This window comes from Dama dama, chromosome 29, assembly GCF_033118175.1.
Source record: "Dama dama isolate Ldn47 chromosome 29, ASM3311817v1, whole genome shotgun sequence".
Taxonomy (NCBI): Eukaryota; Metazoa; Chordata; class Mammalia; order Artiodactyla; family Cervidae; genus Dama; species Dama dama.
In genome coordinates this window covers 64,504,101-64,529,710 of record NC_083709.1, presented here as the reverse complement: position 1 = coordinate 64,529,710, position 25,610 = coordinate 64,504,101, and the positions used below count along the sequence as shown (strand labels likewise).

At 42.0% G+C, this 25,610-nt stretch overlaps 1 protein-coding gene across 1 annotated transcript; it reads right to left on the bottom strand.

Moving 5' to 3' along the window:
• Positions 1–10,732: 10,732 nt before the first annotated feature.
• Positions 10,733–16,835, bottom strand: LOC133048772 (spermatogenesis-associated protein 31D4-like). The gene is made up of 2 exons (XM_061132532.1): positions 16,638–16,835; positions 10,733–15,037 (listed from the first exon to the last, which is right to left on the bottom strand). Exons 1-2 carry the CDS (start codon positions 16,833–16,835, stop codon positions 10,733–10,735), a joined length of 4,503 nt encoding a protein of 1,500 aa, XP_060988515.1.
• Positions 16,836–25,610: the final 8,775 nt, after the last annotated feature.

The following is a 25,610-nucleotide window of genomic DNA, read 5'->3' as shown; positions in this document are numbered from 1 at the left end:
TGCAAACTAGAAATCCTACAAAATGTATTTTTAGATGATAATAGAATTAAACTAGAAATCATTTACAGAAAGATAGAAAGGCCAAAATGCCAAAATGTTTGCAGAGTAAACAGCATGCTACTAACAAATTGGTCAAGGAAGAAATCTCAGGAGGAAAAAGAAAAATTTTTTAACTAAATGAAAATTAAAACACAACTTGTCAAAGTTTGTGAGATACTAAAGAAACAGTACCTGGAGGGAAACCGATAGCACTGAATGCATCCATTTGAAAAGAAAGATTTAATATCTTTGAGGGACTCTGACTTACTGACCTGATCGACGTCTCCCTGTTTCCAAAATATTGAGAAACTTGAGTTCCCCATTAGGTAGCACAGTGACAGAAGAAGGAGCCCCACCCAACACACAAAGGCAAGGATGGGAAAACTTAGGAAGTTGAGCTGGACTTCAGCCATGGTGCAGTAAGGTTCCTCAGACAAAGAAGATGACCCAAATCAGCAGAAGTGCATTGCTGCCTCAGGCATCTGGGCATTGAAAGTACACATTCTAGACTAGAGTTCTAGACCCACATCACAGAGGTTTAGCATAAACCAAAGGTTCTTGAGGGTGGGGGAGGGGACAACACAAGAAAGATGAAACCACAGTCCTTCCCCCACCACCCAACCCAGCAGATCCATCCATCCCTCCAGGGCCATTTAGATACTTCTGATCTACCTTCCAAACCACACATTCACATACCATATATTTACTTTAGTGAAAATTCCTATTTATTCCACCTGTTACCTAGATATTACCTGAGACCCTCTTATTGCCTAGTGGTCACCCTTTGGATCCCACATAATATATAAAACTCTGCTGTGCCAAGGGATTTACACCTCCATGGTCTACTCTGCCTTCAGCTACAGCTTCCCCTCATACATAATGTGTCTTTACCTGCATGGAGCCAGAAATATACTCAGGACAATTATATGTCACCTGCTCCCCCTGTATCTCCTCAAAAGAATTCACCAAAAAGCGCAACTGTGCAGAGTGGCCTATATTAATAAACAGGAAGCATGACAAGAAAAGAAACAAGGGCATGGCATACTCATGACCCTATAGCAAACAACTTAGAAATCTTGGGTAATTCTTTTTCCCCAAAATCCCTCTTAAGCTATTCAGCCCCTTAAGGTTCTCAAACCTAGCCCCCTCCACCCATAGAGTGTCTTCCTGCTGCTCCCTCTTTCATCTGACAAATCCCTTCTTCTCCTCACAACATTTAAAATTTTTTATTTATTTTACCGAACCTGCAGGACCAAATACACTCTGATTTAAGGAGTGGGCTTCTCTTTAGCATGACTTCTAATGAACACAATTATATTTAGTGATACTTTTTGACTTTTTTGATTCACATCAATAGTTACTTCTTCCATGAAAATTTTTATGATTTTTTTCTCATCTACTTTCTTTTCACTAAAATTTCTATTGGCATGTCCATACCTTTGTAGACAATAACATCACTTTTGTTGATGGTGTATATGTATTTATTTCATCTCCTTATGCTAGTTATTAGTCATTTACTAGTTGTACCCCTTATAGCTTCCTTAGATTATAAACTGCTGAAATTAAGCCCTGTGTCATTTCCTTACTTTGCTTGCCTGCATTCCCTCGTTGAGTCTGATGAATCAGTCTTGACCCCAGATACCTAATTCTTTCCCTCCCCTCTAAGGAGGGTTTGCCAGCAATGGCAGCTCCTTCCTTCGCCTGTCTTCTCCTGCATCCACAGTGCCACCATTGCTTCTACCCAAAAGGAAGATGCACTTCAAGCCCACTCCATTGCACATACCTGCCTTCCTTGACCACAGGAGGTGTATTTGTTCAGAAGATCCCTCCACATATCTTTGTATCTCTGGGGTCATTTTGGTTTTTTTTTTTTTTTCTTTTTTTTTTTTCCCCAGAGGAAGGCTGGTCCTGACTGTCCCTGAGGTCCCTAGGATTCCCAACTGTAAAAACATTCTCTAAAGTCTGATCAAGATAAGCTCCACCAAAAAAAAAAAGAGGGTGTAAAAATGACACATCAAATATATTCTTCAAAAAATGGCCTTGTCATGAAAAAGGAAGACTAAAAAATACTAATCCAGATTAAAGGAGACTAAAGACACAAGACAACTGAATGCAATCTGTGATTTTACACTGAATCCTTTAATGAAGGTTTAAAAAAAAATTACAAAGGACATTACTCAATAAATTGAAAAAAATGAAATATTAATAGATCAGTTAAAAGTTTTATGCCATTGTTAAATCATTGTTACATTTACTGAAGAGGATAAATAATTGTACTATATGTAAGAGAATCTTTTTTTCTTAAATGCACAATGAAATAGTCAATAAGAATGTGCATAATACATAAAGTATATTCTCAAATATTCAGAAATATATGCATATTTTTCATATAAGTGTATATATGTATATTCATATATAAACAGAAAGGAGAGGAAGGGAGGGAAAAAGACAAAAGCAGAGTCAAAGAGACAGAAAAGGGAGGGATCTCAAATGGGTCAAAATGTTAGTAGGTAAATCTGAATAAAGGGTACATGGTTTTACCATCCATGCAACTTTTCCACAAGTTTAATTATTTTCAAATAAATACACTTAAATAACAGAACATTGCCCGCTGTCCTGGATTTTACCTAACTGTTGAGATTTCTAGCTTTGATTCCTGCAGCTACCACCACCATCATCTTCAGACCCCAGAAGTATACAATGCAAGCATAAAAGTTATCTCAGGCTCTGTCACCAGCAAGACATCTGGGATCCTCTGCACATTTCAACAGGATTTTACAAAATATTAAGAAGAGTACCACCCCCCACAAAAATTTTAATTATACCCAATGCAGAACAAAAAAAAAGGTCAACATATTTACAGCATGGATCCACTGATTTTTTTCTTATCTGGTGCCACCAGGTCATTCATTTTCCAGGGTTTTGTGGTGTGAATTGGTTTGCCAGCACTTTGCCTCTTCTGCTTGTCAGTTACCATCCCTCTACCAGATTTCCATCTTCCAAAAATGTGTTGATGTCTATTGTCAGATCCTCTCTCCTTCTTGTCATCCTTAAGCATTTCTTTGGAATCCTTTACTTCTACAGTTTATTGAAACATGGTTCTCATACCATACAATTAGGGCTTCCCGGGTAGCTCAGCTGGTAATGAATCCGCCTCCAATGCAGGAAACCCCAATTCGATTCCTGAATCAGGAAGTTCTCCTGGATAAGGGGTAGACTACCCACTCCAGTATGCTTGGGTTTCCCCGGTGGCTCAGATGGTATACAATCTGCCCACAATGCGGGAGACCTGGATTCGATCCCTGGGTTAGGAAGATTCCCTGGAGGAGGGCATGGCAACCCACTCCAGTATTCTTGCCTGGAGAATCCCCGTGAACAGAGGAGCTTGGCAGGGCTACAGTCCATGGGGTCACAAAGAGCTGGACATGACTGAGTGACCAAGCACACACTAAAGCACACCATACAGTTCGCTCATTTAAACTGTGTAATTCCATGATTTTTATTATACTCAGATATGTGCATTACTACAGTCAATTTTTAAAATATTTTCATGACTTTAAAAAGAACCTCATAACCTTTAGCCTTATAACCCCCTTCCCCCATCTTGCAGCTGTAAGCAACCACTAATCTACGTTCTGTTCTTTAGGTTTCCCTAATCTGGTTGTTTCATATGAATGGAGTCATGTGTAGTCATTTTGTGACTGGCTTCTTTCATTAGCATAATGTTTTCACAGTTCAGTCATGTTGAAACATATATCAGTTTGTGGCTTTTTATGCCAAAATAATATTAATTGCATAGATAGAACATATTTGATTTACCTATTCATCAGTTGGTGGACATTTGGGTTATTTCTACCATTAACTTTTATGAATATGATTGCTATAGACATTTGTTTACAGGTTTTTTGCAGACATATATTTTCATTTCTCTTGAGTATATATTATACCTAGAAGTGGAATTGCTGGGTCATATGGTAACTCTGGGCTTCCCTGATGGCTCAGCTGGTAAAGAATCCACCTGCAATGTGGGAGACTTGGGTTTGATCCCTGGGTTAGGAAGATCTGCTAGAGAAGGGAAAGGCTACCCACTCCAGTATTCTGGCCTGGAGAATTCCATGGACTGTATAGTCCATGGGGTCACAAAGAGTCTGACATAACTGAGCCATTTTCACTTTCACTTCCTTCATGGTAACTCTGTGTTTAATATTCTGAGGCACTGCCAGACTGTTTTCCAAAACATTTGCACCAGTTTTCATTCTGAGAAGCAGTGTATCAGGGTTCAAGTTTTTTTGAATTCTCACCAACACTTGTTTGAATATGACTTTTTGATTCTAGCCATTCCTGTGTGTGTGAAATGTTATCTCATAGCAACTTTGGTTTTCATTTCTCTGATGGCTAGTGATATTGAGCCTCTTTTCATCTACTCTTTTAATGCCATTTGAGGGAAGAGGTATTATAATAATATCAAATATACTTTGATCTACTATGTTTAATCATAACATAACATTTTAACTGTGTGACAAGAAAAATATTTTCTTGTATGTATTTGAAAGTGCATGAACAGTATGATAAGGCAAAAAGATATGACATGAAAGATTAACACCCCAGGTCGGTAGGTGCCCAATATGCTACTGGAGAAGAATGGAGAAATGACTCCAGAAAGAATGAAGAGATAGAGCCTAAGCAAAAACTCAGTTGTGGATGTGACTGGTGATAGAAATAAAGTCCAATGCTGTAGAGAACAGTATTGCATAGGAACCTGGAATGTTAGGTCCATGAATCAAGGTAAATTGGAAGTGGTCAAACAGGAGATGGCAAGAGTGAACATCGACATTTTAGGAATCAGTGAACTAAAATGGACTGGAGTGGGTGAATTTAATTCAGATGAACATTATATCTACTACTGTGGGCAAGAATCCCTTAGAAGAAATGGAGTAGCCCTCATGGTCAACAAAAGAGTCCAAAATGCAGTACTTAGGTGCAGTCTCAAAAACAACAGAATGATCTCTGTTCATTTCCAAGGCAAACCATTCAGTATCACAGTAATCCAAGTCTATGCCCCAACCACTAATGCTGAAGAAGCTGAAGTTGAACGGTTCTATGAATACCTACAAGACCTAGAACTAACACTAAAAAAAAGATGTCCTTTTCATAATAGGGGACTGGAATGCAAAAGTAGGAAGTCAAGAAACACCTGGAATAACAGGCAAGTATGGCATTGGAATACAAAATGAAGCAGGGCAAAGGCTAACAAAATTTTGCCAAGAGAATGCACTGGTTGGTCATAGCAAACACCCTCTTCCAACAACACAAGAGAAGACTCTACACATGGACATCACCAGATGGTCAGTACCAAAATCAGATTGATTATATTCTATGCAACCGAAGGTGGAGAAACTCTATACAGTCAGCAAAAACAAGATCAGGAGCTGATCTTGAACTCAGATCATGAACTCCTTATTGCCAAATTCAGACTTAAATTGAAGAAAGTAGGGAAAACCACTAGACCTTTCAGGTATGACCTAAATCAAATCACTTAACGATTATACAGTGGAAGGGACAGACAGATTCAAGGGATTAGATCTGATAGACAGAGTGCCTGAAGAACTATGGACAGAGGTTTGTGACATTGTACATGAGGCAGTGATCAGACCATCCCCAAGAAAAAGACATGCAAAAAGACAAAATGGTTGTCTGAGAAGGCCTAACAAATAGCTGACAAAAGAAGAGAAGCTAAAGGCAAAGGGAGAAAAGGAAAGATATACCCAACTGAATGCGGAGTTCCAAAGATAGCAAGGAGAGATAAGAAAGCATTCCTCAATGATCAATGCAAAGAAATAGAGGGAAACAATAGAATGGGAAAGACTGGAGATGTCTTCAGGAAAATTAGAGATACCAAGGGAACATTGCATGCAAAGATGGGCATTAAAAAAGACAGAAATGGTATGGACCTAACAGAAGCAGAAGATATTAAGAAGAGGTGACAAGCATACACAGAAGAACTACACAAAAAAGATCTTCGTGACCCAGATAACCACGATGGTGTGATCACTCACCTAGAGCCAGACATCCTGGAATGTGAATTCATCTGGGCCCTAGAAAGCATCACTATGAACAAAGCTAGTGGAGGTGATGGAATTCCTGTTGAGCTATTTCAGATCCTAAAAGATGATGCTGTGAAAGTGCTGTACTCAATATGCCAACAAACTTGGAAAACTCAGCAGTGGCCACAGGACTGGAAAAGGTCAGTTTTCATTCCAATCCCAAAGAAAGGCAATGCCAAAGAATGTTGCAACTACTGCACAATGGCACTCTTCTCACAGGCTAGTAAAGTAATGCTCAAAATTCTCTAAGCCAGGCTTCAACAGTACATGAACTATGAACTTCCAGATGTGCAAGCTGGTTTAGAAAAGCCAAAGGAACCAGAGATCATATTGCCAACATCTGTTGGATCATTGAAAAAGCAAGAGAGTTTCAGAAAAACATCTACTTTTCTGCTTTATTGACTACACCAAAACCTTGACTGTGTGGATCACAACAAACTATGGAAAATCCTTAAAGAGATGTGACTATCAGACCACCTTACCTGCCTCCTGAGAAATCTGTATGCAGGTCAAGAAGCAACAGTTGGAACCGCACATGGAACATGGACTGCTTTCTAATTGGGAAAGGAGTACATCAAGGCTGTGTACTGTCACCCTGCTTTAAACTTAAATGCAGAATACATCCAGCCAGGCTGGATGAAGCACAAGCTGGAATCAAGATTGCCAGGAGAAATATAAATAACCTCAGATAGGCAGATGACACCACCCTTACAGCAGAAAGTGAAGAAGAACTGAAGAGCCTCTTAATGAAAGTGAAAGAGGAGAGTGAAAAGTTGGCTTAAAACTCAACATTCAAAAAACAAAGATCATGGCTTCTGGTCCCATCACTTCATGGCAAATAGATGGGGAAGCAATGGAAACCATGACAGACTTTATTTTCTTGGGCTCCAAAATCACTGCAGATAGTGACTGCAGCTGTAAAATTAAAAGATGCTTGCTCTTTGGAAGAAAAGCTATGACCAACCTATACAGCATATTAAAAAGCAGAGACATTACTTTGCCAACAAAGATCCATCTAGTCAAAGCTATGGTTTTTCTAGTAGTCATGTATGGATGTGAGAGTTGGACTATAAAGAAAGCTGAGTGCAGAAGAATTGATGTCTTTGAACTGTGGTGTTGGAGAAGACTCTTGAGAGTCTCTTGGCCCACAAGGGATCAAACCAGTCAATCCTGAAGGAAATTAGTCCCAAATATTCATGGAAGGACTGATGCTGAAGCTGAAACTCCAGTACTTTGGTCACCTGATGCTAAGAATTGACTCATTGGAAAAGACCCTAATGCTGTGAAAGATTGAGGGCAGGAGGAGAAGGGGACGACAGAGGATGAGATGGTTGGATGGCATCATGGACTCAATGGATATGAGTTTGAGCAAGCTCTGGGAGTTGGTGATGGACAGGGAAGCCTGGTGTTCTACAGTCCATAGGGTCGCAAAGAGTTGGACACAACTGAGCAAGTTCAACAACAGTTCAGTTGAACTGAACTGATAGCAATATCAAATCTTTATCAACATGCACAGTTTAATACTTCTGTACTTTTTGCATGGTATAGTTACTATGTGATTAGGGGACAGCAATATTGTGTGCTGAATTTGGTCTATGAGATTGCTTCTTTTATGGGGTTGAAGGAGGGATCCACTCAAATGACTCCTCAGCATTGACTAAAAGGCAGAGCAGAACTGATTGCCAGAGCATATAAAGCACAATGCCTTTTTGTAACCAATGCTGTTTACATCTGTTGTGAATAAGAGTTACCACAGGTGATAAAGATCAAACAACTATGAGAGCTTTAGTTGGGCATATAGCATATATCTAAGAGGTGGATAAGAAGATGTTTAAATGGGCTTTTACACTTTAATCATAGTGTAAAAGATGGGATGTATCACACATGCCAATGATAATTATGAAAGTTGGGTGAGGGATATATGGGATGTTACAGTATTCTGCTTTTGTGCACATTTAAACATTTTTGTAATGAAAAGCTTTGAAAATAATAAAAGATGTTGAGTAACTCTTAAGGAACAGGAGGGAACAAAAGGATACCTGGCCGGGTTGAATCAGTCCATCAAGACTAGAGTTTAGCTGTCTCAATAAGAAAATCTCAGGAGGTGTAATTCCTTTGAGGTTGGGGGAGAAAAATTTATTTCCATGTAACAGGAAAGAAGAAGGAAAGTAGAAATTGGAGAGTGGGTTTTGGGGTTTGTTTTTATGTAAGGTTTTTGATGAAAAGTTCCCATCTCATGGCTGCTAGTTCCTCTGTGAATGTGGTTTGTCACAACTGCTGAGCAAGTGGAGATTTGAAAAAAGTGAAGGAGATTTGAAATAGATTTGAGTAGCATTGGAGAGAAAATGGACTAAGGAAACTGAGCTAAACTCCACTTGTTTTGTTCACATGATAGTAAGCAGGATACAAGAATCTGAGGAATGGAGGCGTTATTTCCAAGTAGTATGAGGGCTGAATTTATTGTGGCATCAGTAGACCTGATTGTGAGATTTAATCCAATAGTGATCTGCTACTTATAGGAATCTGAAAAAAAAGCAGAGAGAGTTAATTTTGCCAGGCAAGAAGGATTAAAGGTGATTGGATGGGGCCTGTTTGTAGTAGAGCTTTTTAAATGTCCCTTACATGATAGACCATCAAACCTACCTTGGAGAGGGAGAAAAAGAAGCAAGAGCTTGAGGGACAGATGAAGAATAAGTGGAAAAATGACCTGATGCTGAAAAATTAGCAAGTGGTATATAAGCTGGAAGGATAAGGGGGATGAGCCCAAAGGGTGGCATGTCAGACTGAATTATTCCAGATGGCAGAAGTGTTTCTGGTAGTAAACTCTACAGTGTGCAATGACTGCACCGGGATGGAAGTAGAAATGAGATATTTTAGGAACAGGGAAGCTGAGTTATTGACAGGTATATCTACATGGAGGTTAGAGCCCTCCACTGCCCTCACCTCTTCATGTTCCCCACCCTAGGCCCCATCCCACCTTTTGTCCCTCTCCCAGGGCCCCCACAGAATCTGCCTTCTTTCTGCGACCATAAGCTTCAGATATTGTAGGATCAATGTCATAAACTGGATAAGATAGAAGTACTGAGAGAAGGCTGTAGTGGGCATTTATTTTATTTCAAGTCTTTCTGGGAAAACTATCTTAAGTGCTCACTAGGATACTCACCAAATTTTTGAGTCCCGGTCTGTACAAGTGGAGTTGCCCTCTCTCTCTAGACCTCCTTATAAGGGTGGGTGGGTGTGCAGCCTTGGCCAGAAAAAGGAGGTCCATGGTGAACTCCAAATATCTATAACCCCAGGGCATAGTTCTAGGACTCACCTCTGGTTCATGAGCTGCAGTTATTCCCGGGGAGGTCTACCATGGCTCCAAGGCTATTAATATCAAAGGTGGCACCTTCATCCTGATTGGTAAACTGTACGCACTAAGGGCAATATCTTGTATATTGCCACCAAACACAGATGGAAGGAAAGCGCCACGATCACCTTCATCACCTTCCCCAAAGAGGGGGATGCCATCTTGATGACATCCTTGGAGATGCTGTTTCAGTACTCTAAGATGCCCTCATGCCTTTCTGGTATAAAGCATCAGTGTGCTGTGCTGTTCTCTGGTCAGCCTCAAGGATGTGGTGCTTGGATCAGATTGAGGAGTAGGGGAGCAGGACAGGATCGCAATATGGGAATACTGAGGCATTAACCTTTGTTCCACCAGCAAGGACATTTTATAAGATGTCTCACTTTAAGACATCTTTTCCTTACTCTCAGCTGTATTTTACCCTGGAAGGTAGGTGACTGCCTAGTCAACATTCCTACCACTGACAGCTGAGTGGTGATTTTGCTCTGTAAAAAAAACTTCATCAATTGAGCAGCCTGAAAAAAATACCCAAGGAAGGGAACCACTTCCCCAAAGTGTCTTTCTCATAGGGAAACCTCAATGTCAAGTTTAAAGTATGCTTTCCTGACCAGCACATTACATTAATACAACCCACTTGAAACAGATTCTTAAGCAGCTTTTATGCTGTTCCTGGACCCTTCGGCAACCAGCCCAGCATCCAGTACAGTAACATCCACACCCAAACACTGCCATTCAAGGGATTCAGCCCCATGTAGGAGCCTCTGGTCACTGAGTTCTCAATAACAATTAAGATTTGTTTCTTCTTCAGGATTATTTTCAGAAAGTAAACCCATCCTTAAGGCTCTTCAGATATAGAAGACCTATCTTTCCTACTTCTTTAAAGGATGTAAAACATTCAATGAGGGAGGTGTGTGGGCTGCTATATATTTTATTTAAGGCTAAGCTAAGAGGCAGGAGACAAAGCCCATCTCCTCAAACATAATCAAGGAGGAAATGATCTTTTGCAGAGGGCGGGGATGGGGGGCACATGGTATCTATTTCTCAACAAGAACTCCAGAGGACTGGTCACCTTTGAGCCAAAGCCAAAGGAAGCAGTAAGTAAGAGCTAAACTATATTCCTCCCTTACATATAATCCCTGAGTTACCCAAACCCGTGCCCTCAACACAGTACACAGAAAAGACATCTTACTATTAGAGAAACATTTATTGGGGAGGATCAACATTCTCCACAAGGAAGGAATTATTTTTGGATGGGAAGTTTTCCTCCTTGGAAATTCTGGAGAAGTGTTTTCTGTCTAAACAGTAGAGACAGATCTCTGAACACAGTGCCTTCAGCAGTGGCGGGCGCAGCTGGACGGGCCTGGCCCGCTTGACACCTGTGGGTGGGGCTTGGGTGGGGCCCAGGCTCCCTCTGGGGCCCTGGTGGGGGATGTTTCTGACACACTTGCTGGTCCTTAAATGCCACAGCTTTCTGGGGCTGTCTTTTCTTGCTTCTGATCTGTCTTGTACTTGGAGGATAGCTCTGGCCAGCCAAGATCGCTTCTTGGTGGCAGGACTTGGTATTTGTCACTTTAGAGGGAGCCTTGGAGTTGAAAGGATGTCCCCGGACAGGCTCTGTGTGGACCTGTACTCCAGCCTTTTGTTGAGATTGCTCAAAGTGCACCGGGGAAGGGGGGTCCTCTTGAGAGCTGGTGGCATCTAATGCATGCCGATAGCCCAGTTTCTCCTCTAGGAACTTCCCGATGTCTGTCACGATTTTCTGAGCCTCTGTTGACCCAGTAACGGCAGCTCTGCTTTTAGCTAAGCCTCTGCTCTGTGCGCTTGGTATAGGGCTTCCCTTTTCCTGGGGATCTTCTTGCCTTTTGCATTTTTCCCCAGGATACAGCCACTGCAAAAAGTGCTTCATTCTTTTTCTGATATGGCCTTCAGGAAGAGGCTGTCCTTTCTTTGAAAGGGTCTGGGAAGACTTGCTCACAAGCATCTCCTCTAGAACTGTCTCCTGAGGAGGGAAACTCTTCCTCCTAAGCTGGGATGTCCCCAGCCCTGCATCCCCTCCACCTAGCTCTTCTGCTCTGCACCCTGGGGAGCTCACTGTCTTCACAGTTGGTGGGAAATTCTTATCCTGGCCCCTCTGGAAGCCATGCTTAGGGACCCAAGGTTCCTGCTGTTGTTCCATCCTGATTCCTCTGTCCTCCACATGAACATGCAGCACCTGGGACTCTCCTGTGTCCCCACCTGGGACACCCGGGGCAGGAGTCAGTGAGGCCTTGTGAGTCAAGTTATCTGAAGCAAGAGACATGTCCATGGGTTGGCCTTGAGCTTGGCTATGCTCCCTCTTCTCCAATCTAAACTTTAACTCATCAAACAGTTGTTCTTTAAGGGATAAGCATTTAGGATCTTGGGGAACTGGTAGTTTGGGTTGGGGGCTTTCAGTGGTCACAGTAGTTTCTACTTTATTCTCATTCACATTTGTTATTTGGGAGCTCCCTGACTTGTTGGTTGTCAACATGTCATTAGTTTTTAATTGAAGAGTGTCAAGCTCCTCAGCCCTGAATATCTCCCTAGACAATTTGGTCATAGAAACAGGTTCTGACTTCTCCACCTTTTTGCCCTGTTGCATTTTTCCTTTATCACTGGAACTCACACTCTTATACTTTGGCTCATATCTGGCTCCAACTTGCTTTGCAAGAGGCTTTCGGGGATATCTATCAGCTAGTTGTGTCTGTCTATGACTTCCTCTCCCTGTGATGCAGAGTGAGACAGGCCGACGAATCTGTCTGGGATCCTTAATTTTCTGAACATCCTCTGCAAGCCCATAGTTGACAGAAGAGTGTGTTTGTCTTAGGACCCTCTTTCCTCCTTTCTCCACAGGTGAGGTGGCAGGGAGAGAGTGACCCAGGACAGGGGCTGAATTGGTTGTTCCAACTTCGTCTCCATGGAAAGATTTAGAGCTTCTTCTAAAGGACTTGGAGCTCCCAGATTTGGAGTCTGCCTCAGAAATCGCATTGGTTGAGGAGGGAAAGCTGGCATGGGACAAGGACTGGGATGAGGCATCTTTCAGTTTAAAAATGTGTATGGATTCAAGGACCTTGGAAGGAAGGCCCCACAGCATCCTCATACGAAACCTTTTAATATGTGCTTCCAGCATCTGCTGTGCGCTGGGATCAACAAAAGTCAGGTCCTGGAAGGTATTCAGGGAGTAGGACTCACCCACTGGTGATGGCAAGCTTCTCTCTTTTATTTCAGTGTGGGATTTCACAGAAAGAATCAATGTTTGCTTGACGGCATGCCATGAACTATGCACAGTCCCAGGGAGTCGACCCTCATTTATTTCCTCAAACTTCTTACTCAAATGTACTTTTAGGACATTTTCAAGTTGTAGACTCTCTGCTGACACCCTTAAATTTTTCTCTGAGAAACTCACTATCTGACTGTTCATGTTTTTCTCAGAGCCATACCCCAGATCCTTATCAGAAGAGCTATTTGGGTCTTTTAACAGGTGATCTTTCTGACCATTCTCTTGGCTATGTTCCTGATCTTTCCCCACATCTTTCTCTAGCTGGAGCATGTCCGAGCTTCTCTCTTGGAAGCTTCCAGGTTGACTCAATTCAACATTTACTCGTTTGCTACTCTGACCCTTAAACACAGAGATCAGTGAGATTCCATCACTGCTCTCTGACTTAGATGCCTCTAAAAAACCAGTTGGAGGCAACATCAGTGACACAGACTCTCTGATTCTCCGGGGCAGGCCCCACCGGTGTTGAATGAGCCTCTTTCGAAGGTGATGCTCTAGTTTCTTCCGAAGTTCATTGCTGAGAGCAAACTCCCCAGGAAGGACGGAGACTGAAACATGGGCCTGAGGGTGCTGGTGGTGAGAAGTGTTAGGAGCTAAAGGACAAAAGTCTTCCCGAGATCTTTGGATCACAGAGGGTAAACCCCACAAACTTTCCTGTTGTTTCTGCAACACGTTCCATTCCAGCTGTTGAATTTCACTTGAGGAGAGAGATTCTGATTCATTCTGAGGTCTATGGAAATACACTCCACAGATCCTAATCTGGGGTAGAGGGCCAGGTGGTGTGACCAGGAGTGGGGATTTTGGATCAGCTTGGGACTGAACCTGAGTGAGAGGTAGGGGCTGAGATTGAGGCAGGGTTTGAGGCAAGGGTTCAGGCTGAATCTCAGGCAAGGACAGAGGTCGGGGATGGGGAAGTCCTGGGGATTCTTGGCCTGTAGAGGCATTTGAGTTTCTATTGAAAATAAAGTTTGAGGAACTGTCACTGGAGACATGAACAGCAGAGGGCAAAGACTCGCTGTGTAGAGATGGGAGACCCCAGAAGAGCTGCGTAGGTTTTTGCTGTAATTGGTCCTTCAAGGTCTTAGGATATGGAGGTTGTTGATGCACAGGCTTATCAGCAACTGACTCAAACATTATCCCTGAGGAATTTAGTTGATAGTCTGGCCTCAATTGTTCTGGAAAAGAATCTTTTCTCTTTTCCTTTTCTTTCCACATCAGGAAATCACTCCTCTTTTGTACTTGTCTCTCCAGGAGTGCCAGGACATCAGGGCTGAGACTTAAGAAATTACTAGGTTCTATGAGGTTGGCTGCAGGGTCTCCCCCAAAAGAGGCCTCTGAAGAGTGGAGGGCAAGAAACTCTTGATTGAAATCACATTGTGCCAATGTGGAAGGGATTAAGTCTTTGGCATGAGCTTGCCACCAGGAGAAGTCCGAAATTGACAGTCTTGAATGATCAATGCCTGTGAGTTTGGGGACATAAGTGGACAGCATGCCAGGGCTTTCTGTAGGCAAATTCTCAGGAACAGGTGTCAGTAAGATGGCAATTGATTTAGACTGAGTGACAGTTAAAGTGCAATCTGGCTGTGGTAAAACAGACAGGGTGGGATTCATTGCCTGGGACAAATCTGATAAGCGGTTGATATCATGGGAAAGGGTGGGGTCAAGGGAAAGGATGGTATTCAGAGACAAAGTGGCCTCTGGTGAGAGAACAGGGTCTGCTGTCTGCGTGCCATGTGGTAGGAGAGGGGAAAAGGCAAGGGGTTGGGGTGAGGAATAATCTACTGGGAATTCAGAATCCAAGGACGTAAAAGGCTCTAATGCCAGAGTGTGACCCAGTGGTAAGGGTGAAAAAAAGTCAGCTAAGGGGGTCATGGAGCTAGGTGGAAGAATGGAGGGGGGCAATGGGGAAGGCTCAGGCAGAGAGGCTGGTAGTAGATCTCCTGGAGAGACTGCTGAGAAGGCAGGGGACAGAGTCAATGATGAATCGGCCACAGGAGCTGCGGAAGCCAAAGGGGACATAGAGGAAGCAGAATCTTCCAGGGCCTCCGGGAACAGCAGCTTGACCTCAGCAGTTGCATTGTTACACACCTCACAGAAGGGATCTGGACATAAGAGCTGACGAAAGCGGATGGTATCATCATGCTGGCCCAGGGGGCTGCAGAAGACAGGAAGTACAAAGATGCAACCAGGACCAGAATAAGGAAAGGGGGACCTGCTGGCCTGGCAGGGGTGGGCTGGAGCCTGCTGCCCCTTTACATTGCCCCACATCCATGACTTCACAACATGCTCAATAACCCTCACCTTAAGGTCTTCATCACATACTCATTCCTATGCTACCCCCTCCCGTGACTACAGTAGGTTGTCCTGAATCCCAGGAATTGCAGAGAACATGCTAAGCGGGGGATCAGGAAAGAAGGGGAAAGACTAGTCACCTTTTCAGAATAGAAATCAGCTTCGTTTTTTCCTCTGTTTCTATCTGGTGAAATCTCCAACCTGAGAAACCAGGAGAGTGGGTTACATGTAAGGAAGGTAGCATAGGTATAATATAAGAGTCCCCTTATGGGAAACCCTTGGGATATTAGACTCTGAAAGACCCAAGAATTAGTAGATGAGATCAAATGGTCAATTATTTTATATGTATGTTGCTTCACTTGTTGAGTACCTTCACATGCCTTATATCTCATGTGATGCTCAAAACCACCATGTGAAACACAGACAGCAGTGTGGCCTCAGAGAGCAGTCTGATCATCCAGGAAGTCAGAGGACTTACACAAAGTCAGGACACAGAAGTTCTGACTCTTGACATCTCACATGGCCACCTGTGGGGAAACACCCATTGCCCAGGTCCATCACGGCTTCATGCCAAGCCATGAGAAAAACAGGGAATCTGAGAAGTGTCTAAGTCTTGGACTGCCTCCCCATGAGCCTCTCCCCAGATACCTCTGGTTTCTGAGAGAAACGGTATCTAGCCACTGATGTCGTCAGAGATCAGGGACCTGGGATCTCAGGGAAAAGGCAGGAAGGGTCACCCTTGGAGAGATCCGCTGAAACAGGCAGGACCTTACCTGCCAGTGTGCCACCTTTCCTTCTCCTCCTGGTTCTGCCCTGATGCTGAGAACAGAAAGAAAAGAATGAAGGGCTGGGGCCCATTTCTCTCAGTCCTCTCTAGGAAACTCAGATATTCATTATCCAGGAATAATATGACTCTACTTAATAGATCTTTGTGTTCCTTCCTTTTGTCAATTTTAAAGGTTTAAAATGTTTTCAACTTTTTTTTTCCTTAACAAAAACCCAAAGAAAGACTTTTGCCTCTGAAGTCCTCCCTTGATCGTTTCAGTCAGAAGTCACCTGCCCAAGGAGGGCATAGCTTCTGAGGCTACAGTCGACGTCTGTGTCCCTCAAATAGGACCTTGGGTCCTGAAAACTCAGCCTCCAGCCTCTGCGCTGGAGGCTCTCAGAGGCTCAGCACTGCTGCCCTGACCAGCTCAGCACAAAGGAAGACTTGGTCAAGTGATGCCTGACGTGAGAAGGTAACTCATGATCAAGCAATGGGGAACTCTGTTCTCCTGCAGAGATCCAAAACTCTCTAAATAACCCAGCCCAGGGCCACAGAATTACTGTCTGGGATTTTCTCCTAGAATCCTCCAAACATTCAGCTGGTCTGTGGGCTTCAAACGAAAGCCTAGTGCTCCCTGAACCACTGGCCCGCCTAGTTTTATCCTCTCCTTGAAATTCCCATCTTAGGTGTCTCTCTGACCCAACCAAACTCATCTTAAAATGTGGAATAGAAATGGAAACAGCAATAAAGAATCTCTCTCTGTTGGGGGTGCACCCAGGGTTACTTCCTTACCTTTTGGATGCCTTTGATTTTACAGAAGGTTGGTAAACATGGAAGCCCCACCAGGTACCACAGGAACAGAAGGAGCAACCCCAGCCCACACAGGAAAAGGAGGTCAGAGTCAATATCGAAGGAGGTGGAGCCAAAGCTCAGACATGGGTCAGTGGGGCTATTCAAAAATGAGAGAACATTCCATTTTCTGAATTCCATTGTCTGAATCACAAGGCTGCCTGAGATTACTGAGCGCTGGAAGTGCAGTCACTTGACTATAGTCCCAGGCCTGCATCACTGAGAACTGAAGAGTCACAAAGGGCTTCTGAGGGTGGGGGAGGGGACAACATGAAGAGAATGCATCCACAGCCCCTCCCCCATCCACCAGCCTAGCAGACAACCCCACCCCTCCTGGGCCTTCCAGGTCCCTCTGCCCTACCCTGCCATTGTATTTTCCAACTTCATCCTTTCATGGCTTCATATATTCACATTAATGAAATTTTCCGCCTTTCCCATCCATAACCCAGATATTACCTAGGTTCCCTTTACTGTTTGAGAAACTTGACTTGGGTCTCACCAGTTCCACTGCCTTAAAATACTGTCTGGAATTTTTGCTTGTACACATTTACACTCAGGATCATCATAATAATAATAAATGTCACTCAGTTGTGTCCAACTCTTTGTGACAGTCCATGCAATTCTCCAGGCCAGAATACTGGAGTGGGTAGCCTTTCCCTTCTCCAACAGATCTTCCCAACCCAGGGATCAAACCCAGGTCTCCCACATTGCAGACGGATTCTTTACGAGCTGAGCCACCAGGGAAACCCAAGAATACTGGAGTGGGTAGCCTATCCCTTCTGCAGCAGGTCTTCCCGACCCAGGAATCAAACCAGGGTCTCCTGCATTGCAGGTGGATTCTTTACCAACTGAGCTACCAGGGAAGCCTCAGGATCATATATGTCCTTAAATCCTTCTTTCCTACAGAATATTTTTGCTACAGGAACCCAGATATAGAACTTAAAAGTTCTTTTATCTAGTTTTGTGAATGTTGAATGGGAAAATTTGCTTTTTGTTTCAGTCAGCCTTTACCATCTTGAGTCAGTGGGGTGTGACTCAAATAATTAAAATGAATAATTCATCATTCAATATTCACAAAACTAGTCCCTATAAGATAAATGTAAATAAACTTTCTCATGATCTTGAGGATAAGTCTGTAGCAGTTATTTTTCTGAAGTTAGTAAAGCTTAAGCTGCATAAAGATTTTTAGGACATGCTAGACACACACACACACACACACACACACACAGCCTTTGACAAGCCAACCTGGTATTGGTATCAAATCTAAGAATAAAGTGTTTCTTCACTTCAGTCTTTCATCTTTTATTTTAACTCTACTTTTTTTTTACTCTACCTAAAATACAAACAGTCCTGCACTCTACATCAATTTCCTAACATGTATACAAACCCCTGTCCTAGTCAGTTTGGGCAACCGTAACAAAATACATTTGATTTTGTGCTTAAACAACACATACTTATTTCTCATAGTTCTGAAAGCTAGAGAGTTCAAAATGAAGGCAACAGCAGATTCTGTGTCTGGTGAGACCCACTTCCTGGTTCATATACAGCTGTCATCTCCCTGCAAGCTTGCATTTCAGAAACAGTAAGAGAGCTCTGTAAGGTCTCTTTTATAAGAAGAGCACTAATTCCATTCATGAAGCCTCCACTGTTAGGATCAAATCACCTCCCAAAGGCCTCATCTACTAATGCCATCATATTGGGTGTAGGATTTCAACATATGAATTTGGTGGGACACAAACATTCTGTCAGAATGGTGATACAGGTTACACTCTAAGTCCCCTAGTGACAGGGTGGGACCTAGGAGGATCAAAACTTAGGGCAGAATCAAGCCTTACCTGATTATCTTTGTGGGCCCTGTAAATATAATCTTTTCCTAAGAGTGCCTTCCCCCCCCACCACACACATACACATAATGATTGAGAAGCTCTGTTCTATTTAAGCATCCCCATATATGTTGAAAATCAACAACTAACCATGTTTTTTTCAGGCTTCTCTTGTCAGGTTTAAATAATACCAGTATTTCCTTCCCCTCTTTCTACATCTTCCTTTCTAATCTCTTTATCTTCATAACAGCTGTCCTCTGAACGAACTGTCTCCTGATTTCTCACGTCTTTCTTAAACTGTGATGCCCTTTATTTAACACCCATGGCCTGACACAGTTACTTGATCTCCTGTGAAGGGGTGAGACAACCTTCAAACCTGCAGAATCTTCTTTCAATTATGCAGGAACAGGTAACCTGCCCTGAGTATAAAATCTGCAAAGAGGGGCTACTTCCTCCTCGCCTTGATATGCAGCCTCAGTCTAGTTTTCATTTAATAAATATTTACTACTGGAAACTAGGAGACACAAGTACCTATAAGTCCCGGTCTTAGTCCTTAAGGACATCATGGTACAATTTTAGGGAAAAGCCCTACTACAGGTCAAAATTTACATAACTGCCCAGATGAGGTCCCCATGGCATTTGTGAATTGCCAAGTGATTTCTGGAATAGATCAGAGAAGGGACAGATGCTGTGGGTGGTAGCTGCCCAGACATATGCTTCTTAGGAAAGTATCCTTGCATGCCTACCCTCTTCAGTTTTCTGATACAAATTAATGATTCTTTGAGAAGATGGTTAAAGAAGAACTTTTCTATTCTAAAGGAGCACCTGTTGCCGAGGTATTCCTACATACATTTGTATGCCTTATGTTATACCTACAAGAAATTTCAGTAAAAAGGCTTTTCCCAAAATGTTAATGATTCCTTTTCAGAATCCTTCAAAATTTAAAGAAACAAAGGATTAAATGTACAATGTTTTTTAAGTTTGTTTTTAACTTTTTGTACCAACCATAAATAAACTCTGTTGATATTTAGTAGAAGAGGTTTATAGCACTTATCCTTCTTAGACTAACATCAATTATAAATTTGTCTAAGTTATAAAACATTTTGCATTCAGTGATCTCAGTGGATTTTCACAAACATCCTGTGATATAAACAGAACAGGTACTATTGTGCCATTTTATCAATGAAAAAATTGAAGCTCAGAGGGGGAAGTGACATCCCTAGATCATTCAGCAAGTAAGTAGTAGAGCCCTGACTACCAAATTCCTCACCTTCCCGATGCTTCTGTTTTAAAAAGGAGAAATAAGTGACTTCTTAAAATAAAAAATATTCCCTCGTCCTAAAATTAAAGCTGGTTATGTGACTGAGAATATTCACTTTGTCCATGAAATGTTGCCAAATTTGGAAAGAAAACTATATTTGGCACCCTATCCCCTCTTATGTACCTTTTCCTTTTCATTCTTAGCACCAGTATCTTGATAGGTTTACTATATTGTCCTCTCAAAACCTGCTTTCAAGAATTCTATTTCATATGACTCATGGTAAGAAATAAAAATTTTAAATGTCCTTCCTCCCAGGAACACATTTCATACATTTTGGCCATTATCTAACACCAAACCCTTGTAATAAAGCTCTCGCTAGAGCATTTCAGGTAGCCATCCCGAGGTGGCAGTGCTGACTTTCAGTAGAGTGAGATCTTCTCCTCTCTACCCAATGACATCTTCCCAGTTGACCTGCACAGACAGAAGCCTGCTCCCAGATTTCAGGCTGCACATAGTTATGTTATCCCCAAGGAGGAGTATTTTCCAAAAACTCCACTAGAATAACGTGCTGCTATTGGAGGAGACTCAGTAGTCATAAGTCATTCGTTTAGGATTGTCACGTGCCCTCAGAACTCTCACTCACATCCTGGTCACTGTCCCAGGGATGGAGGGAGTTATCTTTAGGTTACAAAAAAGCCTGAAGAAAAAACAGATTCTAGGGAAGGATCCTTTAAAACTGCACTTAAATCAGTAGCTTTAAGATGTTCTTCATTCATAAACACACCATACTCTCATTGAACTCTTGTAGTATTTCTAGTAGAAATATCAAGAAAATGAGTCATTGCCTCTGCCCTCAGACTGGTCAGAGTTCAGTAAGTAAGACCTGAAAACAACTATAATAAAGTGATATGATAAAAGAACTAGAATAAGAACACAATGAGGTACTTCCCTGGTGGTCAGCTGGCTAAGACTCTGAGCTCACCATGTAGGGGCTCAGGTTCTATCCCTGGTCAGGGAAACTAGATCCCAAATGCTGCAACTAAGAGTTCGCATGCTACAACTAAAGATCCTGTGTGTCACAACTAAGACCCAGCACAGCCAAATAAATGGGTTTTTTTAAGAACATAATAAAAATACAGATAAGAGAGCAATTAATTCTTCCACCAGGAGGGAAACAAGAAGAGGCAGGGAAAATTTCAGAGTTGGTGCCAACTGAGATGGGCCTTGTGAGGTCACCGCCTCCTCCTTTCCCTCCTTCCCCTGGCCTTCTTTCTGTTCTTTACCCCATTTCTCCTCATCCTCCTTTTCTTCTTCCTTTAGGCTTTTATTTCTTAGAGCAGTTTAAGGTTCATAGCAAATTTGAGCAGAAAACAGAGTTCCCATATGTGATCTGACCCTCCACATACCCCTCCACCCACACACACAGCCTCTCCCACTATCAACTTCCAGCACCAGAGTGGGACATTTGTTCCAACCAAACCTACACTGACACATCATTATCACCCAGAGCCCATAGTTTGCAGGAGTTTAGACAAGTGTCTAATGACATGTATCCTCCACTGCAGTATCATACAGAGTAGTTTCACTGCCCTAGAAATCCTCTATGCTCTGCCTGTTCACCCCATCCTGGCAACCACCAACCTTTTTACTGTCTCCAGAGTTTTGCCTTTTCCAGAATGTCATATAGTTGAAATCATATAGTGTGCATGTAGCCTTTTCAAATTGGCTTCTTTCACTTAGTAATATGCATTTAAGCTTCCTGCATGTATTTTTGGGACTTAATAGCTCATTTCTTTTTGTGCTTAATACTATTCAATTACCTGGGTGTACTACAGTTGATTTATCCATTCACCTTGGACATCTTGTTTCTTCTCAGTTTTGACACTTATGAATATAGCTCCTCTAAACTCTTTTTAAAGACCACATTATTGAGGTGGAGTTCACATACCACATAACTCACCCATTAAAGTGTACAGTTCAATACTTAGTATATTCACAATGCTGTGCATCCATCATTACAATCAATTTGAGAACATTTTTATCATTATCACTCTAAAAAAGAAACTCTGCTACACTTAGCCTTCACCCTTCAATCTCATCACTCTCCCCAGTCCTCAGTTCAGTGGCTCAGTCATGTGCAGTTCTAACTGTTGCTTCGTGACCTGCATATAGATTTCTCAGGAGGCAGGTCAGGTGGTCTGGTATTCCCAGCTCTTTAAGAATTTTCCACAGTTCGTTGTAACCCACACAGTCAAAGGCTTTGGCATAGTCAATGAAGCAGAAATAGATGTTTTTCTGGAACTCTCTTGCTTTTTCGATGATCCAACAGATGTTGGCAATTTGATCTCTGGTTCCTCTGCCTTTTCTACATCCATGCTGAACATCTGGAAGTTCATGGTTCATATATTGTTGAAGCCTGGTTTGGAGACTTTTGAGCATAACTTTGATAGCATGAGAGATGAGTGCAGTTGTGCGGTAGTTTGAGTATTCTTTGGCTTTGTCTTTCTTTGGGATTGGAATGAAAACTGACCTTTTCCAGTCCTGTGGCCACTGCTGGGTTTTCCAAATTTGCTGGCATATTGAGTGCAACACTTTCACAGCATCATCTTTTAGGATTTGAAATAGCTCAACTCGAGTTCCATCACCTCCACTAGCTTTGTTCATAGTGATGCTTCCTAAGGCCTAGACAGCATATTAAAAAGCAGAGACATTACTTTGTCAACAAAGGTCTGTCTAGTCAAGGTTATGGTTTTTCCAGTGGTCATGTATGGATATGAGAGTTGGACTATAAAGAAAGCTGAGCACCGAAGAATTGATGCTTTTGAACCGTGGTGTTGCAGAAGACTCTTGAGAGTCCCTTGGACTGCAAGGAGATCCAATCAGTCCATCCTAAAGGAGATCAGTCCTGGGTGTTCATTGGAAGGACTGATGTTGAAGCTGAAACTCCAATACTTTGGCCACCTGATGCAAAGAGCTGACTCATTGGAAAAGACCCTGATGCTGGGAAAGATTGAGGGCAGGAGGAGAAGGGACAACAGAGGATAAGATGGTCAGATGGCATCACTGACTCAATGGACATGGGTTTGGGTGGACTTCAGGAGTTGGTGATGGACAGGGAGGCCTGGCGTGCTGCAGTTCATGGGGTTGCAAAGAGTTGGACATGACTGAGCAACTGAACTGACTGAACATGTGTACACATTCTGGTGCAAATGTATGTTTTCATTTCTTATTTATTTTTGCCATAACTTAAACTCACACTTTATCTAAGTTTGTTGTTTTTCTGAGATTTTGGTAATATAACCATGTCAGACTCCTTATGAAATGAAATCTTTGGGGTCTAGATGCAGTTTTCATCAAATGTCATGGTGCCCTTATGCCAACACTCTCAGAATTAGCCCTTGAATCAGCAGGAATGGTGGTGATGCATAGTGCTTAACATTTAAAAGTAATGAATACCTAATGTTCTCAAGCTTCTATCCTTAGAAAAACAGAAAAAGGTGTAGGAAGAGAAAATGCAATTCAGCCAAAGGGAACATGTAGACCTATAACATATATAAAAGTGCATATCTGGTCACACTAAAGCATCAGGCATGTGTTTGAGGATGAGAGTAGCAAAAAAAAAAAAAAAAAGCTGAAAAAGAAGGGTACTCAATTGTGAAAGACTTTAAATGATGGTTTAAGAAGCTGAAATTCTGTATCAAGGCAGTGGGAAGCTAAGGTTTTCATAACCAGAAGAATGGTTTTCCCAGATCTCTGTTTTAGAAAGCTGACTGAGAGTTAGAGGGAAATATGCATATCAATCACTCTATCATATGGCACTCTTTCTCTTGCAGATAATAGAAAACCTGAATTCTAGCTTAAGAAAAAATTTTCATTTATTGGCTTCTGTTTCTCCACAACACAGGAGCAGATTCATCTTCTGACTCACTATCTCTTGGTTCTGCTTTCATGGTATTGATCCCTTCTCTTGTAGTCTCAAGGTGGTATCCAGCCAGGGAAAACAGAATTGTCCCAGTTTCTCAATTAAATCCCAAACATTCAAGTGACTGGGATCAGCTCAGGTCACCAGGGGCTTCCCTGGTGGCTTAGACGGTGAAGAATCTTCTTGCAGTGCAGGAGACCCAGGTTCCATCCCTGGGTGGGGAAGATCCCCTGAAGAAGGGAATGACTACCCATTCCAGTATTCTTGTCTGGAGAATCCTATGGACAGAGGAGCCTGGCAGGCTACAGTCCATGGGGTTGCAAATAATCAGACACGGTTGATCAATTAACACCTTCACACTTTCAGGTCATAAAAACCCTGAAATAATTAGTGGGAATCAAAGAATACTACTGGCCTAGTCTAGGTCAGTGCTACTCAAAGTATGGACCAGTGCCTGTTTCCACATTTTTGTTACCATCTGCAACAAGATGACTATAGAAACTGAGAATGGCTAAACTTATTACAATTTGACAGAGTAATTAAATCTAATAATAAAAAAAATTGAGGCATATATTTTATATGTCATTGTTTGAAAGTCACTTTTCCAGTGATTCATTTTCATTGTATTTTACACAAGTGCCAGTCCTCCGTGGATGGGTGTGTGGGAGACAAAACAAACCGGTCCTTCACCAAAGACAGTCTGTGCTCTCAGGTAGAGGGCGCTACTGTGAAGCCTGTAGGTGACAGCATTCTGGAAGCACAGAGGGAGGCTTTGGGGAGATCCTTCCCTCTCGCCATGAAAGAAGGCAAAAATAAATGTCCATTATAATTGTGGGATCTCATTTGGAGAGAGGAAGGACACTCCCCGTACTTACTTTAGTTCTCTTATTTTCTCATATTTTTTTCTATGTTGACCTGTCCTAGCAACATTTAGTCTGCATAAGCGTTGGATATGGCCATTTTAATAGGCTAAACATTACATGGGCATTCACCTATCCTGCCCATTGGGACTTTTATTACTAGAATCAAAGCATTCGAATGGCTCTCTTTAACCATTAAAAGAAAAACAACTTTGAGCTAGACTAACACAAGGTAATTACTAAGCTGAGCCAAATTTCTCTGCCATGCTCTTGGCACTGAGGTATGGAAACTCTACAACCCTATAAGAGGTCTGAAGGGGAAAAAAAAGTGTTTAAGACAAATTTCAGGGGTCTCAGTTTCTCATTAAAAATGCATTTTAGAAAATTGTTTTAAGTTAACTTGCTAGGGCAGTTGTATGGCAAGGAAACGTGTGTGGCAATTTGGCAAATTGCAGTTCTCATCTCTCCTTTAAAATAAAATGGAAACAGTAAAAGTGCAATTAAAAATAAAATTTAAAAAGCATAATCTGAATGAGTATTTTGATTTTTTTTCCTAATTAAAGCTTTGCAATTAAAGTTTTGCTGGAGAACAACCTGTGTTTTTAATCTCACAAAGGGCTAATACATGCACAGGATTTGAGATGTCTGCTAACACTCAGATCTGGAAGTGACCTTGGAGAACCTTCTAGTCTGGCTTTCTCATTTTAAAAGTTGGAAACTGAGCCCAGAGCAGGTTTATTTCTTTTTTCCTTAATCCTTTCTTTTGTATGTGTGTGTATGTGTGTGTTTTCTCTTGGAAGACTTTGAAACTTGGTATCTGCACATAATTTAGACATTATAGGGCTTTTTCCTTTTTAGTATGAAGATAAGGACTCAACAAACACCAAATTTTATCCAGTACTACCTCAGAAATCTGTAACTTTTGCCTAAGTGAACTTCACAAGCAACTGACATGCTAATGCTTCTTTGTGAAAACCAAATGGAAATACAACATATGCCTTCATGCCTTCTGTAATAGAGTAAGCTGAATGTAACTTCAACATTCCTTTA